Source organism: Paralichthys olivaceus, chromosome 12 (genome assembly GCF_024713975.1).
Source record: "Paralichthys olivaceus isolate ysfri-2021 chromosome 12, ASM2471397v2, whole genome shotgun sequence".
NCBI classification, from domain to species: domain Eukaryota; kingdom Metazoa; phylum Chordata; class Actinopteri; order Pleuronectiformes; family Paralichthyidae; genus Paralichthys; species Paralichthys olivaceus.
In genome coordinates, this window is record NC_091104.1 from 14,484,431 (window position 1) to 14,506,752 (window position 22,322).

General features: G+C 41.0%; 2 protein-coding genes and 1 long non-coding RNA gene across 3 annotated transcripts; 2 read left to right on the top strand and 1 right to left on the bottom strand.

The window, feature by feature from the left end:
• Positions 1–116: 116 nt before the first annotated feature.
• Positions 117–5,107, top strand: LOC109628063 (serine protease HTRA2, mitochondrial-like). Its single transcript, XM_020084938.2, has 8 exons — positions 117–841; positions 1,257–1,461; positions 2,519–2,713; positions 2,931–2,963; positions 3,281–3,389; positions 3,504–3,573; positions 3,670–3,765; positions 4,269–5,107. The coding sequence occupies exons 1-8, from the start codon at positions 405–407 to the stop codon at positions 4,432–4,434; spliced, it is 1,311 nt and encodes a 436-aa protein (XP_019940497.2). The 5' UTR covers positions 117–404; the 3' UTR covers positions 4,435–5,107.
• Positions 5,074–17,729, bottom strand: hif1aa (hypoxia inducible factor 1 subunit alpha a). Its single transcript, XM_020084937.2, has 15 exons — positions 17,421–17,729; positions 11,099–11,289; positions 10,482–10,633; positions 10,201–10,285; positions 9,713–9,822; positions 8,955–9,157; positions 8,639–8,745; positions 8,361–8,508; positions 7,804–8,174; positions 7,512–7,723; positions 7,279–7,401; positions 6,904–7,160; positions 6,569–6,668; positions 6,376–6,466; positions 5,074–6,295 (listed from the first exon to the last, which is right to left on the bottom strand). The coding sequence occupies exons 1-15, from the start codon at positions 17,450–17,452 to the stop codon at positions 6,132–6,134; spliced, it is 2,346 nt and encodes a 781-aa protein (XP_019940496.1). The 5' UTR covers positions 17,453–17,729; the 3' UTR covers positions 5,074–6,131.
• On the top strand, positions 17,646–22,262 carry LOC138412431 (uncharacterized). Its single transcript, XR_011244812.1, has 2 exons — positions 17,646–17,787; positions 21,419–22,262. It is a non-coding gene; the product is annotated as an uncharacterized lncRNA (long non-coding RNA).
• The last annotated feature ends 60 nt before the right edge of the window (positions 22,263–22,322 follow it).

The following is a 22,322-nucleotide window of genomic DNA, read 5'->3' on the forward strand; positions in this document are numbered from 1 at the left end:
TTTGATGAATGTAGATTGTCCTGTTGAAAAAGGATCTGGGAATTAAAACAGGCAGCTGGTTCCTCCATGTCTAAAAAGTGTGTTTGATGTAATTAACGTTTTGACCGGCGGGAGGCAGTGATACACCTACAACACGTACTGAAGGAGTAGACAAAAGAAGAAGAAGAATGGTACTGCGCATGCTCAGAACTCAGTGGCTGAGAACTGTCAGGTTGGACTTAAGACGGACGTGTTAGAGGACAGTCTTAGAGGAGCGTGGACTTCAGCAGAAGAGTTTGTATTTGATTGTTTAATATAAAGTTCCGACGCGGGAGATTCACAGCAGAGGGTTCGGATTATAGATTCATCTAAACAGGAAGTGTAGTTGTGTTGTTTACAAACTCCTGAGTCTGAAGTGATGCAACATGGCAGCTGCTGCTGTCAATAGGTGTTTTCTCTCCGCGCTCAGGACAAACACACGGTGTCAGAGCCGAGGACTTCGCTCTGTGGCCGGGAGGACAGTGAGCCCGACGTCCTCTGGTCCTCCATGTGACCACAGGGGAGCAGACAGAGACACGAGGCCGGACAGGTTCGCTCCTGGCTGGGACAGGAGGAGCAGCAGGTTCGCTCCTCTGCTCGGGTCAGTGTCTGTGGCTCTGGGGCTGTGGGGTCTGCTGGACACACAGGAGGAGGAAACAGACAGAGGAGGGCCAGTGTCCAGCTGGTTTGTGGATCACATCCTGCCATCAGCCCACTGTGCGTCCCCCTTCAAACCTGACAGCCCCCGGTACAAATACAACTTTATTGCAGATGTGGTGGAGAAGTCTAGTCCCGCTGTGGTGTACATTGAAATCGTTGGCAGGTGAGTTGTCTGAGAAGCAGGTATGAGAACATTTCTGAACATGTGTTATTCTGTGCAGAAAGAGTTCACAGTTATTTTATTTATTTTCAAGATATACAAAAATCAGAGCACAGCTTTGAAATTGATAAATGAGGGAATTTGATTATCTTAATAATACATAGAAGCCTCAGATTCATTGTTTAGCACCCTGTTTGTGGTCATGTGACTTTGTTTGTGCTCCACTAAATCACATGATAAAATATTATAGGAGGCCATTAGCTGGGTCATTCATACCTGATCTTACTGAAGCTGCCTGTTTGTTCTCTGCATTTGGAGTCAAATGCCAAAATAATGTTCTCCTCTCTGTGTAGATTCACCTAAATAATGCAGTTTTGTTCCAGTCTGGATCAGATTAACTGTATTTTCTGTTTTTCAGACACCCGTTTTCAGGAAGAGAAGTCCCAGTGTCAAATGGCTCTGGGTTCATTATCAGCAGTGATGGTCTCATTGTCACCAATGCCCACGTTGTGGCCAACAAGAGGGGCGTCTGTGTGAAGCTCAACAACGGAGAGATGTACAACGCCACCGTGCAGGACGTTGATCCAGTGGCAGACATCGCCACCATCAAAATCACGGCAAAAGTAGGCACAAGCTACAAAACATCTACTGAAGGGACTATATGTTTAGTTTTTATTTTACTGAGACTTCATTAGCTTCCATTTTAGTGGCTGGAATGAGGTCCTCACAATAACACACAGTCAGAGACTGAATTAGAAAATGAAAAGTGAAAGTAAAACTAGACCGGCACTTAGTAAAGTGCATACCTCTGCTGGGTAACAATCCTACATGTGATTTTCTAGTTCTTTTGCCTATTGTAAAAATATTTCCATTATTTATTTTATTTATTGGTAGTAAAACATAGTGAAGAAATTGAAAAAATATATCCTGCGTCTGCCCCATAGTCCGCATCCAAACCAAAATTGAATGGATTTTTCTGGCCCAATCCCACAACCAAGTTTGGTAGAAATCAGTTTAGTAGATTTTGTTGATGCTGCTGACAAATAAACCATCAAACAAACCAGCCAACAAATCAACAGACACAGGAGAGAACATAACCTTCTTGGCAGAGGTGACAAAATCAAGATAAAGGTTTTACTAACTAATGGTAAACAATAAAACTTCAGAGGATTAGTAATTACACATTCAGAATACCTTCAAACTTTACTGCTTCATTTGTCAGGGACTGGGTATATTAATAACATTTCTGTAAAGTTTGCCACAGAGGCAAATTTTCTTCTGTAGTCTCTGGGCAGGCAATAAAAGTGCCTAAACATTATATGACTTTATTGTGAGATAATATTCAGACTTTGTTCTGGTGCTTTTGCGATTATTATTATCTCATTTCCTTATGAGAATAACCAAACTGTGACTGATGCATCTTTTTAAAGAACGGAAACAACATGTGAAAGCTCATGAATCGTCCTCTTTTTGACTCCCCAGTAAGTCTTGAATAAAGTCATCATCTTTATTCAGAGGCCTTTTTGTTGATGTTTATTATTGGCACTGATGAAATAAGAACTGATGTCAACATCTGTATTTTGGAGCAGGACAGTCAAATGATCGATTGGATCATGTAAGTGACCCATGAGCTGTGAGGATGTCCTGTTAAACTCTGCTTTCCTCTCCCCTGTCTTGCAGAATCCTTTACCCACACTCACGCTTGGCAAATCATCTGGCGTTCGACAGGGAGAGTTCGTGGTGGCCATGGGAAGCCCGTTTGCGTTACGGAATACAATCACGTCGGGAATCGTCAGCTCAGTGCAGAGAGGCAGTAAAGAGCTGGGCCTGTCCAACTCGAACATGGACTACATACAAACAGATGCAACCATTGATGTGAGTATAAGGGATATAGATGGATCTGTATTCATTTAGTGACAGTGTGTAATTCTCTTCTGGTTTACGTATGACCCATTTCAAGAAAAAGGAATTTTTACAAACATCACGAGTAGAAAAGTGAATCAGGAACAAATGAGCGTGCTGAGTGAATTTGCTGGGACTTCTTCTCATATCATGCTCCTTTAACGTCAACTGTGACTGATTTGTTTTGCAGTTTGGAAATTCTGGAGGTCCCCTGATTAATCTGGTGAGTCAGTTTTCACATCCTGCAGTCGTCAGCAAACCTGTTCTGACGACTGCAGTGTTTGTTTGTAGGCACAGGGATTTTCACTGTTAGATTTAATCTGTTAATGTGTTTAGATATGATCATGTGTTGATTACAAACTGTTGACTCTGATGGCTTGAGTGTGAGAATGATAAAACATTTGGTTTTAAAATCACTCCCTAATAAATGTCTCTACTTTTTTATTTTATTTTAAGAGTGGCATTATTTGACCTTGACAGCTAATTAAAATACAGGTTAATCACTTCTTATTTCAATGTATTACCTCTTCTCTTATTTAGGACGGTGAAGTCATCGGTATAAACACCATGAAGGTCACTGCAGGGATCTCCTTTGCTATTCCGTCCGATCACCTCAGAGGTTTCCTTGATAAAGCAGCAAAAAGAAAGAGTAAGAACAGACACCACATCCTCTTCTTTCGGTCCTCCATGTTCTCTGTAGCCTCCAGCTGTTCCATCGTGTTGAGGATTTATTTTTACACAGTTTATGTCCATCTTCTACAAGGTTCCAGGTTTGATGAGTCAGATATGAAGCGGCGATACATCGGTGTGATGATGCTGACGCTGACGCCGAAGTAAGTGCCTCATGCTCACAACTGTCCCGCAGTAAAAGTGTTGTTACATCAGAGTTATGTCTGAAACCACATTTCTGTTTTTTACCTTTACCTCAGTATCATTGCTGAGTTGAAGCTAAGAGACCCGTCCTTCCCTGAGGTGACACATGGCATCCTGATTCACAGAGTCATCATAGGCTCCCCAGCCAACAGGTAATCAGACAAAGCTTCTGTGTGAGTGGAGGAGTGGTGCTTCTTGTTTTTGGGCCTGAAATTCTTCTCTGATCTATCAGGGTTTTAGTGTTGAAGTTTATTTAATACACTGAAGAGCCTTAATTACACACATTTATAACTAGAATGACACTCAGTAGAGAAAATACCTCTGCCAAGGCCCAATATTCAAGATCCATGACCTGGGAAAATGAAAAAAGCAAACTTGGATTTGCACTCACTGACCCATACCCAATCCTTTCATCCAAGTTTCGTGGTAATCTTTTCAGTTGCTCACAAACAAACCAATCAATACAAATGGACAGGGGTGACAACAGCCTCTTTGGCAGATGTAAAAAACAAAAAATGCATGAATGAAGTATTTTAATCACCTTTTGAATTTGTTGACAGTTAGACGTCAGAACGCACAACATGCAGAATTATGATTAATGTGATTTATCCTGCAAGTTTTGGAAAACTAAACATCAACAACGTATTTGTTTCAGAGCGGGCATGCTACCTGGAGATGTGGTGGTGGAGCTTAATGGAGTGAAGGTGAACACGGCGGAGGAGATCTACCAGGCCGTACGCAGCAGCGACAAAATCACCATGATGGTGCAGAGGAGAGACGAACTGCTTCGACTGCAAATGACTCCCGAGTACACAGAGTGACACTTGTTACCACTGTTTGGCCAGATTATTTGATTGTTACATAAATATTTCATGTTTGCAAGAGAAGAAAACTGATGGTAATGTGTGACTGTTCTCCAGACTTGGAAACATTTTACTGCAAATGAAAAAAGACTACTGATCGACTGCAGTATCACTTAAATGATTTCATGTTTTCTTGACATGGCTGTGAACCACATAATGATTATAATGTTCATTTGTCAAATATTAACAGCTTGAATCAGGGTGAACCTGCCAGTATCTTTAGATGCAGAAACAGTCCAGTATTTAGTCTCAGGTTTTTCCTCAGCACATTGAGCAAAGCGTGATTTCTACCTCTACAAAGTTTTACTACTTACTTGGTAGAGCGTGGGCACCTGTGGCTCAGGAGGTGGAGTGGGTCGTCACATTAACCCTGAAGGTTGATGATTTAAGCCAAAGCTCCTCTATTCTACATTCTGAGGTGCTGTTGGGCTGCTGAACCTTTAAATCCCATGTGCAATAGAAAAGCAATGAGTGTTTATAAAGACTAGAAAAAGGCTGTATTTACTCAGAAAACTAGTCAGTGTCCTTTTGTAACTTGAGTGTCTACGACCTAAAGTACAGTGTTTGTAAAGTAAGTTAATGAAACCTGAAACCATGTACTTTATTAAAGCCATTTAATTTTTGACAGCAACAAGAAGCATGAGAGACGACATTATGTCATGGAGCAATCGTCTTAAACTGACTATCATTAACTGAGCAAGTCAAACAACTCACCAATGCTATGATGACAATGATCACACAAGTAAAATTGGGAATTGCTGAGATTCCACTTGATTAAAAGACAGTTTTGAGTATGTCACGCACAGTAAAAACCAAAAACATGAAGTTACTCCATGTTGAGAGAAAAAAATTATCCTCCATGATGAGAAGTAAAAAGGAAAGTTGAAGAGAAAACTGTTTTCATTTTGAGAGAACGAGTCGAAGCTGTGAAGCCACTGAGCAGATTAAAATGTCCCTGGTATATGTACAGTAACACACACTTACAGTAAAGTAATAAAGTGACATGTACTGGACTGCTACACAATTAAAAGTATTTATCTCAAAGACTCAGCTATTAAATGAAGATAACATTCAAACAATATTTTCATACATTTCGACTAAGGACATCTTGGTAGGTACAAGTACTACAACATACAAGTATGGGAAGAAAAAAATAAAATTGTTCAAATCCCATTAAAACTACTTTTAAAAAGACTTAATATATATTGCTGGTAATATTTTTCTTTTTAAGAAAATATAAATTGTGCGACTGAAGCTTACAATACACTGCTGGCAGTAGCGCCAGGTTCTGTGATGACCTGCTGGAAAAGGGTCATCTGTCGAGGCGCTGTGTGCTGAGAGACTCCCCGGTAGAGAGTAACAAACAAACAATCAAACAAAAAAAAAACGAGTGGACATCTCATGATGCCTGAATCCCTTGCACCAAAACCCAGATGCTGCTATGGTGTTTGTCACGGTGGAATGCTGCGGATATCACATGATGTGCACAAACAGCAGCCAAACTAGATTCAAACTCATATAGATACTTAAATAAGGGGGGGTGGGTGAGGCAGGTATGGGTGGGGCGGGCGGGGGTCTTGGAAAGGGAGTGACGGTGTGAGGGAGATAATTGTAGTGTCCAGTCTAGTCCAGCAGTGAGCAGGCTAAGCATCGACTCAGTTTACGTGGTCCAGTGCGCGCAACAGCTCCTCCCCCTGCAGCAGGTACTGACGGCCCTGCAGGGGGGCGTTGACCTCGCAGTCGTAGCGGGTGAGCTGCGGCAGGCTGATAAGAGAACTGGTGTCCTCTGACGTGCTGCCCAGCAGACAAGTTGTCAAGTCTAACAGAGAGAAACAAATGAGTAATGAGTGTCCTGATGACTATATTTAGGCAACAGTCTCACAAAACTAGTTTATTCACCTGAAGGCAGCAGGAAAATGGTGGTGGTGGTTGTTTTTCCGGAGGCTTTCCGCTTCTTTCCTTGCACCAATGGTTCCTCCAGCAAATTTCCCTTAAAAAAATCATCAAGAACAGATATTAAAACTCTACAAAGTCTACAGTCTACAAATGTAAAATGTTCCTAATAACTTATGATTGGATGTTCAGAACTTACTTGTCCAATCATCTCCCTTATGTCTCCCAGTTTTCTTTTGCGCTGTGCGTTCTGAGCCGCCAGAGTTCTGAGTGAGACTTCTTGGTCCAACTGTGGAGTCCTGCAGCACACATAGTTTGTGAGGGGGGGTTGTTTGGGTCTGTTTTCTTCCTTCTTTTATACCCATGACCCTCTTGGTGGAGGGGCAGTCTCCCATTATGCCAATACTGTTGTTGACTGGCATTTTCTTTATGTCACTTTGTGTAGCAGGTGTTTTATATTTGTTGTGTGTATGTTTACTTTATTGTGAAAAAGTAAAAAGGTGATAATGATATAGTGTGTTGTAGAGACTTTACCTCTTAGCGATGATGGTGGCGAGATGAGCAGCGCTTACACGCTCAAGTGGTGCCGGGGAAGCTGTGCTACTTCCTACTTCGCTGAATGGGGAGCTAGGGTAGCTGTCGACTTCCGGTGTGACTTGGACTGGAGAACTCTTGAGGGACTTGACTTGTCCACAGGTCAGAGGCTCTTCTGGGGTCAGACTGCGCAGCTGGAAGTCATCATCCATGGGGATGTAGGGCGCTAACATCTCCAGATCCAAGTCTTCCATCGCCTTAAAGGGAGAAAAAAAAGGAACACCAGATTTAGACTGAGACGTTTTCACTGTATTAGACCCACGATGAACTGGATTTAAATGCAGTAAAATCTACTGTGACTCCTGACAATATTACCTGTGTGTTGAAGGGGGTCTTGGGCTCTGTGTCAATGGCAAATAGCCTCTCCACCAAATCTAGTTTGAAGTCTGAGCTCATATCTGAGTCCATGGGGAAACAGAAGTCCATTGGACTGTCACCCTGAAGAGAAGAGATGTCAAAGGTCATTAACGTCTCAGTGCATATTAGAAAATGGGCAAAAAACGTGTATAGTTTATAATGTAAAATAACTGCAGTTCACTGAGTCTTACCTCTGAGGAGCTGTGGCAGGTTATTGTAGTGGACGGAGCTGGAGCATAGCTCTCAGCTTTAGATTCCTCACTTTTGAATCCTCCTCTGGTGTTGAGAGGCTCGCTGGGCGGCAGGGGGGAGAGAGGCAGAGCCAGCTTCTCACTCGAGGAGGGAAGCATTACATCATTGTAGAGAGGGACGTCCTTCAGCAGCTGCATCTCTGAAACTGTACCTGAGGAGAGAAGGTGGTTAGAATGGTTTCAGTTAGATAAAGATTGTGGTTTATCTTGTGGGGAAGCGTGTGCCACGGACCTGGGCAGCTAAAGTCCAGGGAGATAATTGTGTCTCCTGCAGCCGGGGCCAGCAGGGTGAGGGCCTCAGGCTTTTCCTTCAGCTGGTCGTAGAGGCTCGCCAGTGGCCGGGCCTCGACCGCCTGGGTGAAGAGTTTGATGACATCAGGCTCTGGGCCTTTTTCGGCTGCCTCCTCCTCCTCCTTCGCTGCCTCCTCCTCTTCCTCCTCCTCTTCCTCCTTCAGCAGAGTTGGTGACATGTCAGGCGAGCTGCTCTCGACTACAACCATTTCTTCCTCCTCCTGCTGCTGCTGCTGCTTCTGCTCTTTCTTCACCAGCTTCACATCCTCAGTCTGCTCCAGAGACAAGATCAGCTTCTCCTCCTGGATACCACTGGTGTGTAGGACGAAGACAAAGTTAAGCAGGTGTAAGATGGAGTTTACTGAGGACCTTGTAGGTCAGTTAGAAACAGAATTTCAAACTCTTTATGGCTAAAACTACAATTGTCCACATCATCATGGTGGATATTAGCTGTCTCTTAACTTTGAAACAACCAAACAGAAAGTGACTCTTCTGTACCTGAGCACAAAGTTGACACAGACAACACACTGTGGTTGGGAGTTCTTGTTGTTGTAGATGACAGTGGCTTGGGTTTCCACCCACACAAAGCCTCCTCTCTTAGCCAACATCCGGTATTGTCCTGTGCTGACCTGGCCCTTTACAAACACTAAGGGCAAAAAAAAAAAAAAAGACCAAAAGGTGACAATTAAAATATTGATTTTGGCATATGGTAAAAAGTTTGTCAACAAAAGCATAGCTTGAATATGTTTGAAAAAAATTCTAAGATTCATACTTACAGTTATGGTGAGTCTTGGTGAGATGGTCAGAGTCCAGAGCGTGATAGTACTCGTACACAGAACGATTCAAAAGGTCTTCTGGATCATAACCCATGAGCTCAGTGATCCTGGAGAAGCAAAGAAGATGAATTATTTCACTGACTCGCTAAATAAACGTAGAGATCACCTCCTGTAGTATCTACATTGAACACTAGGTGGCTCTGTACAACTGTGCAGATGAAAACAGCTCATCACAGAAAAGTACAAAACCAGTGGTTTAAGAAACTGATTGTAATAAGTGTATATGTATAAAATTCCCTCTGATGAACACACTAACCTCTCATCACAATAGGTGAACTTCATGTCCATCGTGTGGCGGCTGAGAAAGGTCTTGGTGTCCAGAGGGACCTCGATGTTGGAGGGGTGGGGGACGGGGTCACAGATCAAAACCAGGTAGGGGACAGGTGGCTCCTTCAGTCCATTAGTAGTCTGTTCAGTGTGAGGGTCATAAACACGAACATGACCTGAGCAGTGGAGAACCTGGGGAGAGATGACGGGATTGTCAGCAGTGGTTTAGAACAAATAAGTGCATTTACTTAAAGGAATTAAGTTCCTCAAATGTTGTGTGTTTAATAATTATAGAGAATTATGATAACCTGCCTATGAAGTTTACTTTATTATACTAACATATAAATGTGTGAATATTGATATGTAGATATTATATGTATCTATATACAGGTGTATGTGTGGGTGCAAATCTGTGTCAAATATTGATTTATATGTAAAGTAGTATGGTATAAATGTACATTTGTGCATGGATGCATTTGTGAAGATCATGATGAAGTCATTATCCAATATGGCACAATATGGCGATTCCTGTTGTCTTTTTTTTTCTTTGTCTTACAATGGGAAGTTTTTTATTAATAATCTGTCTTGCTTGTATATTTCTCATATGATCTTTACATATAAAAACAAATTTATAAACGAAAAGATATGACATGACCCACAATCCCAAAAGAAGGCATCCAATCTATTTTACAGAAATGGTTACTATTAGGGCTGATGCATTTCCTCAATGATTCTACTGTGACTCACCTTCCATGTTGCTGACTTGACATTGACAGTGCGGCCCCTGCTCGTCAGAGTGCATTTCATTCGGAGGAAGAAGCTGCGCTCTGTGTTTGACTCCTTGGTCTTTTTAGAGCCTGAACCCACAAGAGGAGAAAGAAAGACACATTTAAAAAAAGTTGGTGTGTGGACAAACATTTGGCTCAATGTCTTTGTTTTATCATAAACATTTGCCTTCTACCAACATTTTGTATTTGCATTAAGGGGACACATTAAGGGTTAAAGCTTTTATTCTGTGGTGAGCAACTGCAGGTTAAATAAAAGAAGAGGAGTCACCAGCTGTCACACACTGCAATCACTCTGACCTCCGCACCAGAGAAAATAAAAGGTCCCAACAGCTTCCTTGTCTGAACCTGCCAGCTCAGAGTGAACTCAATTCCCTGCTGACGAGCACTTGTGTGTGTCTTCTCGAGGTATTGTATAATATGACGCTGCTCAGTGGTGTTGTCTCTCACCTGTTCTGTGGATGAGCATCTCCCGCAGCTCCTCCTGGTCACAGGGATGTGTAAAGTCAAACACGCTGTGTCCAGTCAGGTCAAACTGCAGCGGACAGAGTGAGCATAGAATTTAGGTTCTCTTACCACTTACATGTACAGCGATTTGTGTATTCACTTTTCCATGTGGCCACTGTTGAAACATATCTATAAAAATGTAACATTGAAAGCATACGTTTTTGGGCTTTAGCTTGACTTTGTTTTTTCCTATGCAGATAAACAGCAGATTAAATCTGACTAACCTGTGCCAGCCCGAGGCATTTGTTGACATTCTCAGAGAGATAAATGATATCTCCATCTTCAGACAGCACTATGAGGAAGCCATCCAGAGCTTTAAGGTAGGAGCTGTTCAGCTGGATATCCAGCTCAGTTTCCTCTTCTGCCACTGGCTCATCTGGAAGTGATAACAGAGAGGGAGAGAGGAAAGTAGAGACAGAGACAAAAAGGAAAAGGAAATCAGGCTCAGAACATCATCAAAGAGACTGTTGATGAACATCTAAAAACATATTTGCAGGGCAAGACACACACACACATCTTTATCTGTAAATGCATGTGTATGTAGGAGTGGATTTCTTAGAGCAGCTGACTCATTGTTTAATCCTCTATCACTGTTTCCTTCCCTTGCATCTCTGACGAATTATCTCACTCTCTTTAATGAGTTCTATGTTCCTCCTGTAGTTCTGAAAAATAATTTTAAAGGTGACAACATCCTACTAATAAATTTAATGGATTTACATTCTCAAGCTTCCTCTAACAATAAGAACGACAATAGCTGCATGAGTGATGTTTGGAGAGGAGAAATACAGGTGTGACCCGCTTACGGTGTCCACCAGCAGGTACAACAAATACAGATACTGACCAGAGGTGAGCAGCTTCCTCATGCGGAGATAGCTGATGGTGAGCCTCATGATGGAGGCCTTGTCCAGGCTGGAGCTGACGCTGTGGGGCAGGGGCAGTTGCTGGGCCAGCTCGTAGAACACCTCCGACTCCTTCCCGCGCCGGCATCGCGCCGCATCCCTCGACTTCTCCTTCCTCCTCTCCGAGCTCACTCTGCGGGAGACAGACGGCAGGTCAGCCACAGACTTCAGACAAACTGGTTGTGATTCCACTATTTGCACCACAAGAGCGGACATCCCTCCTTCTTGAGCCCAAGTGTCTGCACAGAGCCTGATCAGCCTTTGGCCTGTTACTGAGGAGAAGGCTGCAGCAGCTGGAGTCTGCAGAGAGCCAGCTCTGAGCCAAGCCACCGCCTGGACCCCTATCAGACTAATTTACATGCATGGCTATCTGAGAGCGTCTTATTGGCCACTGACCAAAAGAAGCGGAGTCCACCCCCTTTGAGTGATTGGCTGGGGCGACAAGATTGGATTCTCTTGGCTGTCTCCTGGTGCACAGCCAAGCTACAGGGCGACACCAATCATTTTGACATTTACGAGTCTGGCTCAACTGATCTACAGGGACGAGAATGACAATACTGGCTCTAACAGAGAGCCCACACAAACACAGAGTGACACCTGCAACTATCAGGACAAACAAACAGTCATGTTTTCTATTGTTTTGCATCCACCAACAATCATAACTGCTTACTACTCTATGAACAACTTTAAAAACCAGACTTTTGAGTTTCCTGACTTTTCCCTGGCTTGTAATCCAAGCACTGATTAGATTTTTCCCCATAGGTCCACCACTTCACATAAACTGGTTAAATCTCCAACATAATTGCAACATTCAACATGATTGCTGCTGATTTTAAAACAGAATCTCTCTCACAACCACTTCACAATGACCTCAAAGGCATTTTAGACGATACTGGAGCTGCATCACATCCAAATAAATGGCGTTTCAAAAGCACTTGGCTTTGAAATCTACACCTAATTGAAATTGATCTGTTATGGACTTACAGCATTGACCAAGGCCATATTGTTATTTCAGGCTCTCTAACAAGAAAATGGACCAGCTAACTAAAATTAGGCTACTGTGTAAATCACATGGGGAGTTGCAGGAACACTTGATGTGAAAAACACCCCATAAACAAAAAACTGAACATAGCCTGCCTCATGAGAAGTCAGAAATGTGTGATAAACATCAGTCTGCTGAGGATTTTGTGCAACAATTGCTCTAGTGCAACCAATTTCATGCAACATCTCTCTTTGGTCATCTAATCCACATTTGATGACCACCAGTAGTGTACCTAGGACTGAGTAATAAACCACTATCACTAATTTTTTCAACAGCAAATTAACAGAATCCAAAATATTTCTTATGCATTGTGTATACACAATGAGGAGATATAGCATATATTTGATCTACCTCATCTTTGTAAAATGTCTTACAGCTTATCATTCTCTGCTCACACAGTTTAAAACCACAACACTAGCCTCAGGAACAAAAATCTGTCTTTCTGTTACCCACATCGACTGATATTAACTTTTGGCCATATCCTCCAATCGTAAGAATAACGAAGTTTTTTTTTGGTACATGTACCAAAAATCCTCTTAAAAACATTTCCACTGTAACACACGTTTCAACAGAGACTCCAATAACAGCTTTGATCACAAACCTACACATTCAACCACATGTTTGCACATTTGTCAAATACCAATGCCAAATATTTACATGTTCTGGCGACCCCATAGAACATGAATGTCTGGATGTCGTGAAAGGTAACTGCAGCGTTATGTAATCAGCTCTGTACTGTATCAACACATTTCCCCATTTAAGTCTTTTTTCCAAACAACCATTAAGTTCAAGTAAACTGCTTCATTTATCACCACAGGCTGAAATGACTACAAATGATTAACAGGCCATTGTACACAGTCATTGGGAAAGTGCTCTTGCTAAGCTAAAGGCCAAGTTTCAGAGGATCTAATGACGTATAATCTCCACACATTGTTATAAACTGGGCTCCCACATCAAGACTAGATGACTGATTAGTACTAGCCTGCACACAGATAGTTTTTCTCTGTAGAGGCTGATCCCTATTACATCATGTTATGCAAATCCTGTTCAGATAGATTTCAGCTGTAATATTCTACTACAATACACCACCATTGATAAAGAGGAGGAATACAGAGGAGGAATACACTATCATGACAAACAAATACAAAGTATTTGATATCAAAGCAATAAGCGTGTCTAAGTATGCAGGCCATAAAGGACAGCAGATAGAGGTGAATGCATAACCTCAGTTTCAGTGTCTAGTAAATTACATGTGAGACAGCTATCAAACAACCATTTCATTTGTAATTTTAGGCCTCATCCCACATGTGAGACTTTATTATAAAAAGTAAAATAAGCTGCTATTTGATGACCCACCTCCTTTAACTTACAAAAGGACACAACATACTGCTTTTATTCTATTACATAAAACATGTAATGAAAACAAAACGCTTCTCTTGATGTTAAAACAAAGGCGAGCGGAGAGGCCACGTTGCATAACACTATTAACTCACAGGGTGATGCACATCAAGCAGTGCTATGCATGACATGCCTCACAACACAATCACATTTGCAGTTTTGCTCACTTTAATTAATTTGTGTTGTTTTGAATTGGCAGCGCTATGTAAACAATTTTTTTGGGAACCATTTTTAACAGATTTGATTGATTGATGAGTTGAAACCAATAGGGGGGGAAAAAAACAGGATACAATGAAAATCAACACGGACAATTCCAACAGAGCTGCTTGTGTATTCTGTTACCAGGAGCTGACCTTATTCATTAGAGTAATGTTCTCTCTATCTGTCAGTACTGTTTAGTGTAACAGTAAACACTGTCTTATCTGTTATATAATCCAGTTCAGGGAAACTCCGCAACTAAATCTTTGACTAAATATGAGGAGAAAGGCAACATAAGACTGAAAATAAACTTCTTTCATGTGTTAGATGAACAGTTTAGTAGGGATTTCTCACACATTTCTGGATATAATGATATTGTTACTGAAATTCTGACACATATTAGATAGTGTACTGGATGATAAAAATCAATATTACAGCCTGTTTGGATGTGGAATAATGAAGCTACAGTAAAAGATAATGGATCAGTCGTTACATGTTTACTTGTGCTCGACAATTAAGTAAACAAATGGTGATCTAAATATACAAAAAACTGGAGGGAAAGTCCTGCTGGATTCTGAATGAACATGAGTTCTGATTAAATACTAAAAAATAGAAAGGCAAAGTCCTCCTTGAAAAAAGTCAGTTGCCTTTTTTGAGAAGGTCCACCTGTGTATACAAGCAAGTTTAGTGTAAAAGGAGGTATGACAAGCTGTGAGGATAATAAATTATTCCCTATTTGAGCTGGTTCCAAAAAAGTGAAAAGACAAAAGGGAAAATGGGGTTTTCTACCAGCTTTATTGCCTTAAACCTTACAAGAAGCTCAAGTAAATAAGAGAACAGATTTATCATAGTTGTTGTTGTTATTATTATGTACTGCTTCCTGAAAGCAGCAGTGCTGGCAAACATACTTGCACACTTGTCTGACTAACCCACTGTCGACTGTTCAAATAGATGCTACTTTTTTAAATACTAAATATAAAACCAAATTTAGGTATGGACAGATTCTGCATTCAACTAAATCTGCACAAATTACACAGGAAACAAGTAGAATCATGCAACTGATTCGCTTTGGCAACTATATCCCCAAAAAACCAGGCTGTACAAAGGTACAATGTGTCTTTTCTCATACTTCCTTCCATACATTTTTTTGAGATGCTCTGTCAAACCCATAAAGACAGCAGTGTTTTTATTGCTCTGTGTATTAAGTGGATAGGGTGGGATAACTTCATGATTAAGAAGTAATCACAGTTTCAGTTTAGGAGGCCTTTCCTACTCTACATTGTACAACTAAAATACCAACTGATAAAAAATGTTATTTAGCAGTCTGATAAAAACAAGCCATCACATTTCTTCATTTTGTCTTTGATCACAAAACTTACATGAGAAAATGTTCCCACAAACAACACAAATCTATGATCTGTATCAACAAGTTCCCTAATTTTATATTCAAGTTGTAACTGGCCAGCAAATAAGTAGTAATTGTGCTTGAATGTTTCAGAGCACCCTGCAATTTGCCAGCCAGGAAATCGCTACACACATTTGGCCACTCCTTTTGACGTCAAGCCCTGATGATTAAGAGATGAGACAGAAATAATGCCGTGGCACCTTACAGAGACCAACTGAGACCGCATCCAACCAGACCACAACTTTGATTCTTTCTTAGATAAAAATTAACACACATTTAATGAAACCTAATAGGATTTTTGACCCTTTACCTACACATCGATGCAAAGAGCCTAATTTCAAATTGGCAGAGACTGAGGGACAAGCATTTGGTAGCTGGTAATAGTCCACAACAATAACAACACATTCACAAACTAGGGCAACTGCTTAAAAGTGAATAGAAGAGAACTCATGGCAGCCAGTCAACTAGTTGGGCAACAGACAGACATGTTAACGAATGTCACTCAACCATGTTGGCACAAGTGCACAACATCAAGAGCCTGAATAAAATCTGAATAACATCTTCATTTTATAACAGCATGTTGGAGTGTTAAAACCATGGTTTGAATCACAGTATATTCGAAATCCAATTCATGTTAAATGAATGAAACTTCTGTAAAAATGCACCCTTTGCATATACCCTGCCAAGTTTGCAGTCAAGACAATGACTTGTTTACACCCATTTGTCCTTGACAGCGTTATCCACAGTGAATCTATTGAAGTTGTCTATAGAAGAATTTAATTGTCACTATTTTAATCCCAGCTAACACAAGAGGAATCCCTGTGTCCCCCTGTCCACTTTTACAACTGTTGACCATCTGTTCATCAATTTCATGAAAGGTATTTTGTTCATCTCTGGACTGACTGTTTATCAGGTGACTTTTTGGTCTAAAGTTGGTGTTACCATGTGGACGACCCTTTCCCTCCGTTTGAAGCTAGACAGGTTAAATGTATGACCCAAACTAAAACCTGGGCAGATTGTGGGGGCAAGCTTAGTTAGCACACTAAAGTCTTAGTATAAACTCATCTGTCATAATAATGACACAAAGCTGCTGATAAATAATCTGCTGGATGAGATGTCTGGGCATGCTCAGGAAAATTATCCCATCAACACTTATTACCAATTATCAAGAGCAGCATAAAGGCATTAAGGTCAACTACACATTCAACCTCATGTCAGACACAATTATAAATGATTACAGTCAATAACAACTAGCTCCAACTCAAATCAATCAACAGGACAACAATAATCCATTCTACTTCAGTTTTACTGCTTGACTACGTATGATCTCAATTCATCTGTGTTTCAAACTAGTGAAACTCGAATGCTCTGGTTGTTACTGGTTACTTGCGACCCATTTCTGATTTTTTCCGATGAGGTAAATGGCTGTTAAAACACTTTCACTCATTTAGTTTGAAAGATCTCCAAAGGATGCTTTTTTACTCAACTCCACTCAAAACCTATGAGGCGGACAAGCTTCGTAGGCAGCGACAAGATGTTTTTCTTTAAGTTAAACCCATGAAAACAAGTTTTGTGTCGAAAAGTGAGGGATTGAAATAGTTTGAACTGCAGCCATTGATATTTCTCCAACATTACTGTGGAACTAAAGAGCCTCACTTCTCTGATTGAACTCTAATATGAACAATCAGCAGCCCAGAAAAATAAAGAGAAATTCAACCTTCTGTAATCTTGAATATTTTATCAGACACCACACACATCCAGCATGGCTCACAAGCACTGGCTTTTCACTCAACACTGCCAAGGTTAGCATATCAACCCCAAACAGAACTGCACATGTGATCTTCTACGAATATTTCAAATCTAAGAGTCCGAAAAATGTAAATGAAGCTGACGCTGCATCCAGGAACTTAGCTTAGCGATTAAAAACAACAACGAAGCAACGTTATCGGTGGGAAATACGATTATATTAAAAGTAAACACACAAACCAGTCTTGTGAGATGCTACCTGGGTTAGCTAGTCGGTTTGTGTGGCTTGCCTAATAAGATATTTAACATAAATCGCCACGGCTGCTTCGACGTCAGCTAGCTAGTTGCGTTAGCCGCTAGCTGACGAGCCGCGTCACTAGTTTTGTCGAACAACCGCGGTTTAGCAGGAGTTCACCTTGAGATAAAAGTCCCAATGTCACGGTCTGTACGCAGCGTTAGCGAGCAGCGACATTACCTTTTCTTTTCGGGTACAATTCCTGTGTCCATGTCAGGACGAACAGACCAGAGTTGAGGCTCTCTATCGATATCCAGCTGTATCCGGGCCCGTGGAGGAAATGTGTCCCGCTGTTTCTCTGTGCTGTGGCTCGTTAGATCCTCAGGCGGTTAGCATACGACTCTCCGCGGCCAGTCGGGTGAAGGATTGGGGGTTTTGTCCGGTTGAACTCGGTCACTCGTGCTCGTGTCGGTGCCACGCTGGAGACGCGTTCACTTTCTGAGACAATGCTGCTGCTGCACCGCCTCTGGCTCCTCCCCCTGCTGCTCCGCGGGGCCGCGCAATCACATGATTTTTCTACTACCACCGGGGACGCGCAAAGGAAACTGTAACTATGACTCACATACAGTTCATGAGATACTGTACAGCACAAATACTACACTTCTTCTATTTCTTTAGGTTTTCATGTAACATATCTACTACTAATACTTTATGGTACTACTATAAAACATATATAATAATCATGATAAGGTCTTTTTCTTTTCCTTTGCCATTGCTTTTAAATGATTATTTTACTTAGTACACATTTGTTTTTATTTTAAATGCTATTGTATTCAATTTTACCTGTCTTTTATATTTTGCATTGTTATTTTTTAATTTGTCCCCTTAGTGAAGCTGTTTTGAAAGGTGCTATACAAATCAAGTTATTTAACTTATCATTATGATGATTTATTTTCCATTGGTTATATGTGGATGAAGGCAAGTAAATGAGAGGACCTCTCTATATAATGCAATACTGTTAATCAGCAGTTATATAAAGGAGTCAACATCTCTCTGAAATGACCATAATGGTACTCAGTGGAGCACATATCTTCAACAAGGCCCAACAGTTCCTTTAAATTCAAACAAGATAAGATATCTCAAGATAAGATACCAGTTCCCTAAATATGCCGGACAGGGTCAACAACATTATTATTATTATGATAAACGACAAAAACTCTGGGGGTGTTGTCACAGGGAGGAGGGAACCGCCCCTGCTGTGTCACCCTTGAGGGTCTTAAAATGGTAAATCAAAACTTATTTTATGTTAGAAGCCTGACAACTGAAATTCTGCCTGTACCTTCCCTCCAATGCCCTCATCAAGACAAACTCTTCCACGGTCCCGCCTGTTTCCAGTAAAGGACCATAAAGAGCTCACACACCCACATTTGATTCACACGTTTCAAGTGGTTATGGGTATTTTAAATTATTTGATAATCAATTTGCACCAGTTAAATAAAATATCATGTAAGCCAGGCCCTGCACATTGGGTTGCAATGGCCCTGTAGCCAGGCCCTGCACACTGGGCTGCAATGGCCCTGTCTGAAAGGGGCCCTGTGCTTATATGGCACTTATTCCAAAATAAAGTGGTGTTATGCTAATTGTCACAACAAGGGCACAAACTGTTTTTATCTTTTTCTTGTTCCATAATGTGTGGGTATAAAACTTTCAATAATGACTTTAAAACTCTAAAGTGTGTAGTTGTGACTCAAAAAGCATTTGTTTGTGTGTTAACTCTACACAGTTTAAAAAGAGAAAAGAGACACTCTCACTTGGTGTCTTCATCTCATTTCACCAGATTTCCTGTGTTTTCACAACATTTGAGCCAAGTGTCAAGTATGATGAATTGAAAATACAGTGTTCAGATATAGAAAGTAAGCATATGAAATTTTAGGCATGATACCCTGATGCCTTGGCAAAAAAAGTATCCAGATGTGCATGAGGGATTTCTGCTAGACTCCACTTCACAGTCTCTGGCTGGCAGACAGTTTTGGTAATTTTCCTGAACTGCTTTGGAGACGTCTGCCCGGTCAGGCCACTCCTCTCTCACCACTGTTGCTCATACTTGGTTGTTATTCATGTCACCTGTGACATGTCAGCTCTTGCTTTTGAAAAAAGAAATTAAAGGAAAATAATATCTCAGAGCACAGTTCACTCCCCATTCACTTGTCTCTTTGCCATGCTACCAGGCAATACTTCGTCCTCTTACTTTGCACATTTTGGTTGTTGCATTTGGCAATGACAATCAAGCCGAGCTTCGGTTGACACTTCCCAGAACAGTTTGGCTGAGCAGGACAACACCTCAGTGTGAGAGGCTGAGCAGCAGACTCTGACTTGAGTTCATATTAATACACAGACCAGGCAGACTTTGTGGAGCTTTGTCATAGTTTGTGAATTCAACTTTTTGGTCTGTAAACCAGAGTGTGACTTAGAGAAGCAGTGAAGTAAAGCTTGGACACCCAGTCGCTAAACTAATACAGTCTACATCTGTCCTGCAACAAACCCTACAACGTGAAGGTTATCATGATTTTCATACTGAAGTGGTTTTAGAGAGAAGTGAACAAACATTATGGTCATTTAGTCGTGCAGTTGAATTATAATACTTTATATAACCCTATAGTTTACCTGAGGGCCTCGGACCGGAAAGTTCACTGTCTGTTTCTAAATCATCACTCAAAACTTACTTTTACCAAAAGGTAAATCTTTGTTAGTTATTGCTTATGTTTATTTGATCATTTTCCTTTGCCATTGCTTTCAAACATTGCATTATTTCATTTTTTACAATCACAAATGTTTGTATTTTAAATACTACTGTATTCAATTTTGCTTGTCGTTGCTGTTTTGTATTGTTATTGCTATTTTTAATTTGTCCCCTTAGTAAAGCACAATGAAACAGCTGTTTTATACAGAGGAATCAACAACTCTCTGAAACAACTAACAACTAATGGTACTCAGTGGAGCACATACCTTCTCCAAGGCCCAACAGTCCCTTCAAATTCAATCAATCGGCAGCAAATTACGTACACACAAAGATATCAGTTCCCTAAAATAGGGGCAAAAACAACCTCCTTGGTGGAGGAAGTAAGAACAGAACCTTATAACACTGGTTGGCTGTATTCATCATAGTTAGGTGTACCTAATAAACTGCCTGATGTCAGTCATATTTATGGATCTTCTGGATTCCTTGGCTGCCTCACTGTTTTTGCCTGTATCCCCCACAGAAGTAAACACTGAGTCTGACAGATGATCACTCATCTATAGCAAATACTGTTTATGTATTTAGTGACTGTGATTTACTTGACTTCTTGATTGTCTGGAAGTAGTTTAAAGAGCCAGCCACACCTTCTTTTGTGCTGTTGGTTGGAATAGTGAGCTCATTGTACGACCACAAAGGTTGTTGTAAACCAAGCCTCGCCAGTCTCCTGTAGAAGTGCAAATGGTTTACAATGTGGCACAACATTTCCTCTATGTCTTAAAAGTTTAATCAAACAACACTGCTGTGTATCAACAGTAATACCACACCTCTGTTAGGGAAATGTTGAAATAAACAAGAACTACTGCATTGTTAGTGTATTAATGGTCATTGTTTTGTTGGCTTGTCTCTGAATCAGTGTCTCCGCCATTGTAATTAATCCCCAAACAGGTTGAGATTACATAATCTGATGCAACAATGGGCAGTGAACATGTAAAGAACAATTTAGAAAGTGAAAAAAATGTCTCGAGGTGATGTCTTTGTGTGGAGTATTTGTCGATATCTGTTGCTGCGTTTGTGTTATCAATCAGACAGGCAGGACAGCGGGGTCAACACCGACTCAATCACTCAGCACACAGACGCCGCTAGCAGCCATCAGTAAGTCTCAGTAATGAAAGCTGAGACAGGGCTCTTCAATCTCTTCTCTCATTCAGACATCACCAGAGGAAAAACTGCCAAATGGGACCTTGTTAACGGGCAAACAAAAAGTCCTTTAATCCAAGATCCCATATCTTTGTATAGCACAGAGCGCCCATGCTTTGTAAGGAAAGTTTATTGTAGGTTAGTTGGCTACTGTTGAGTTTCAAAAATATATAGTAAACTTTGAAAGAGGTTTTTGTGAGCAGACATAACTTTACATGAGCAGAGCAGCTCTGTGTTGTGAGATCAAACCATAGCAGTACTCTTTACAGTTTCACATTTAAACACAGGGATCTTTTCTCCGCAGGGGTCGGGGGTTGAAGAGGTAAACAGATGTGATGTGGTGCCTGAAGACTTCCTCCCTCTAACTAACAGGAAGCCTCCATCTCCATCCTGTGAGGTCGACCGTCTTCATATTTGACCAGGTTCAGCACAGGGTGCAGGAGATCCCACAATGAAATCCAAAATCTTTTTCCCCCCATTTGTTGTTCTATCAGTTTTAATATCTGTTACCTGTGGCACACAGTGTACTGAATTCTTGCTTCTCAAAAGTGGCACAAAAAAAACTTGATTGTGTCTTCCTGTTTCTATCAAAGGCGAGAGTAATGACGCTGTGAGGTTTCCTGTTTATTCTCTGATGGTTTGCAAAGACAAAATGAGCTGCGGAAGGCCTCCACCACACGACTGCAGTATCAAAGTTATCTCTCTGTACCTCCTCCAAGTTTCCATTTTGTTTTCTCACAGAGGGGCTGGTTTAAATGTTCAGCGATGAGAACAGTCGGTACCCCTTAGATTTGCAGGTTTTAAAGGTTTTAAAATCGCAAGTTTCTGTTGCCCTGACCACAGACTTTCATTCTGTGTTTGTTTAGAGAGTAGCACACTGAGTTACCGTCACACAGACCAGAAACTCATCTGACTCTAGTAATTGCCAAACATTGTACCATCACTCTTCCTCTCTTCAGGTAACTGTGTAGTGTAATCTCAAGACTTCTGGCTATTACACAATCGCCATGATTCATTACAGAGTTCGATCTTCAAATGAAATCTTGCATCATTCTCAAAATGCCGAGATGACCCAATTATATGTCATTGAGGCAGATGCCAAGTTTTTGATACAGGGTGACTGATAAATAAAAACATCACCTGTAATATGAAATTGACTCCAGTGACCCAGAGTATTCTTCAATTCTTATTTAATCACCTCCACCAAA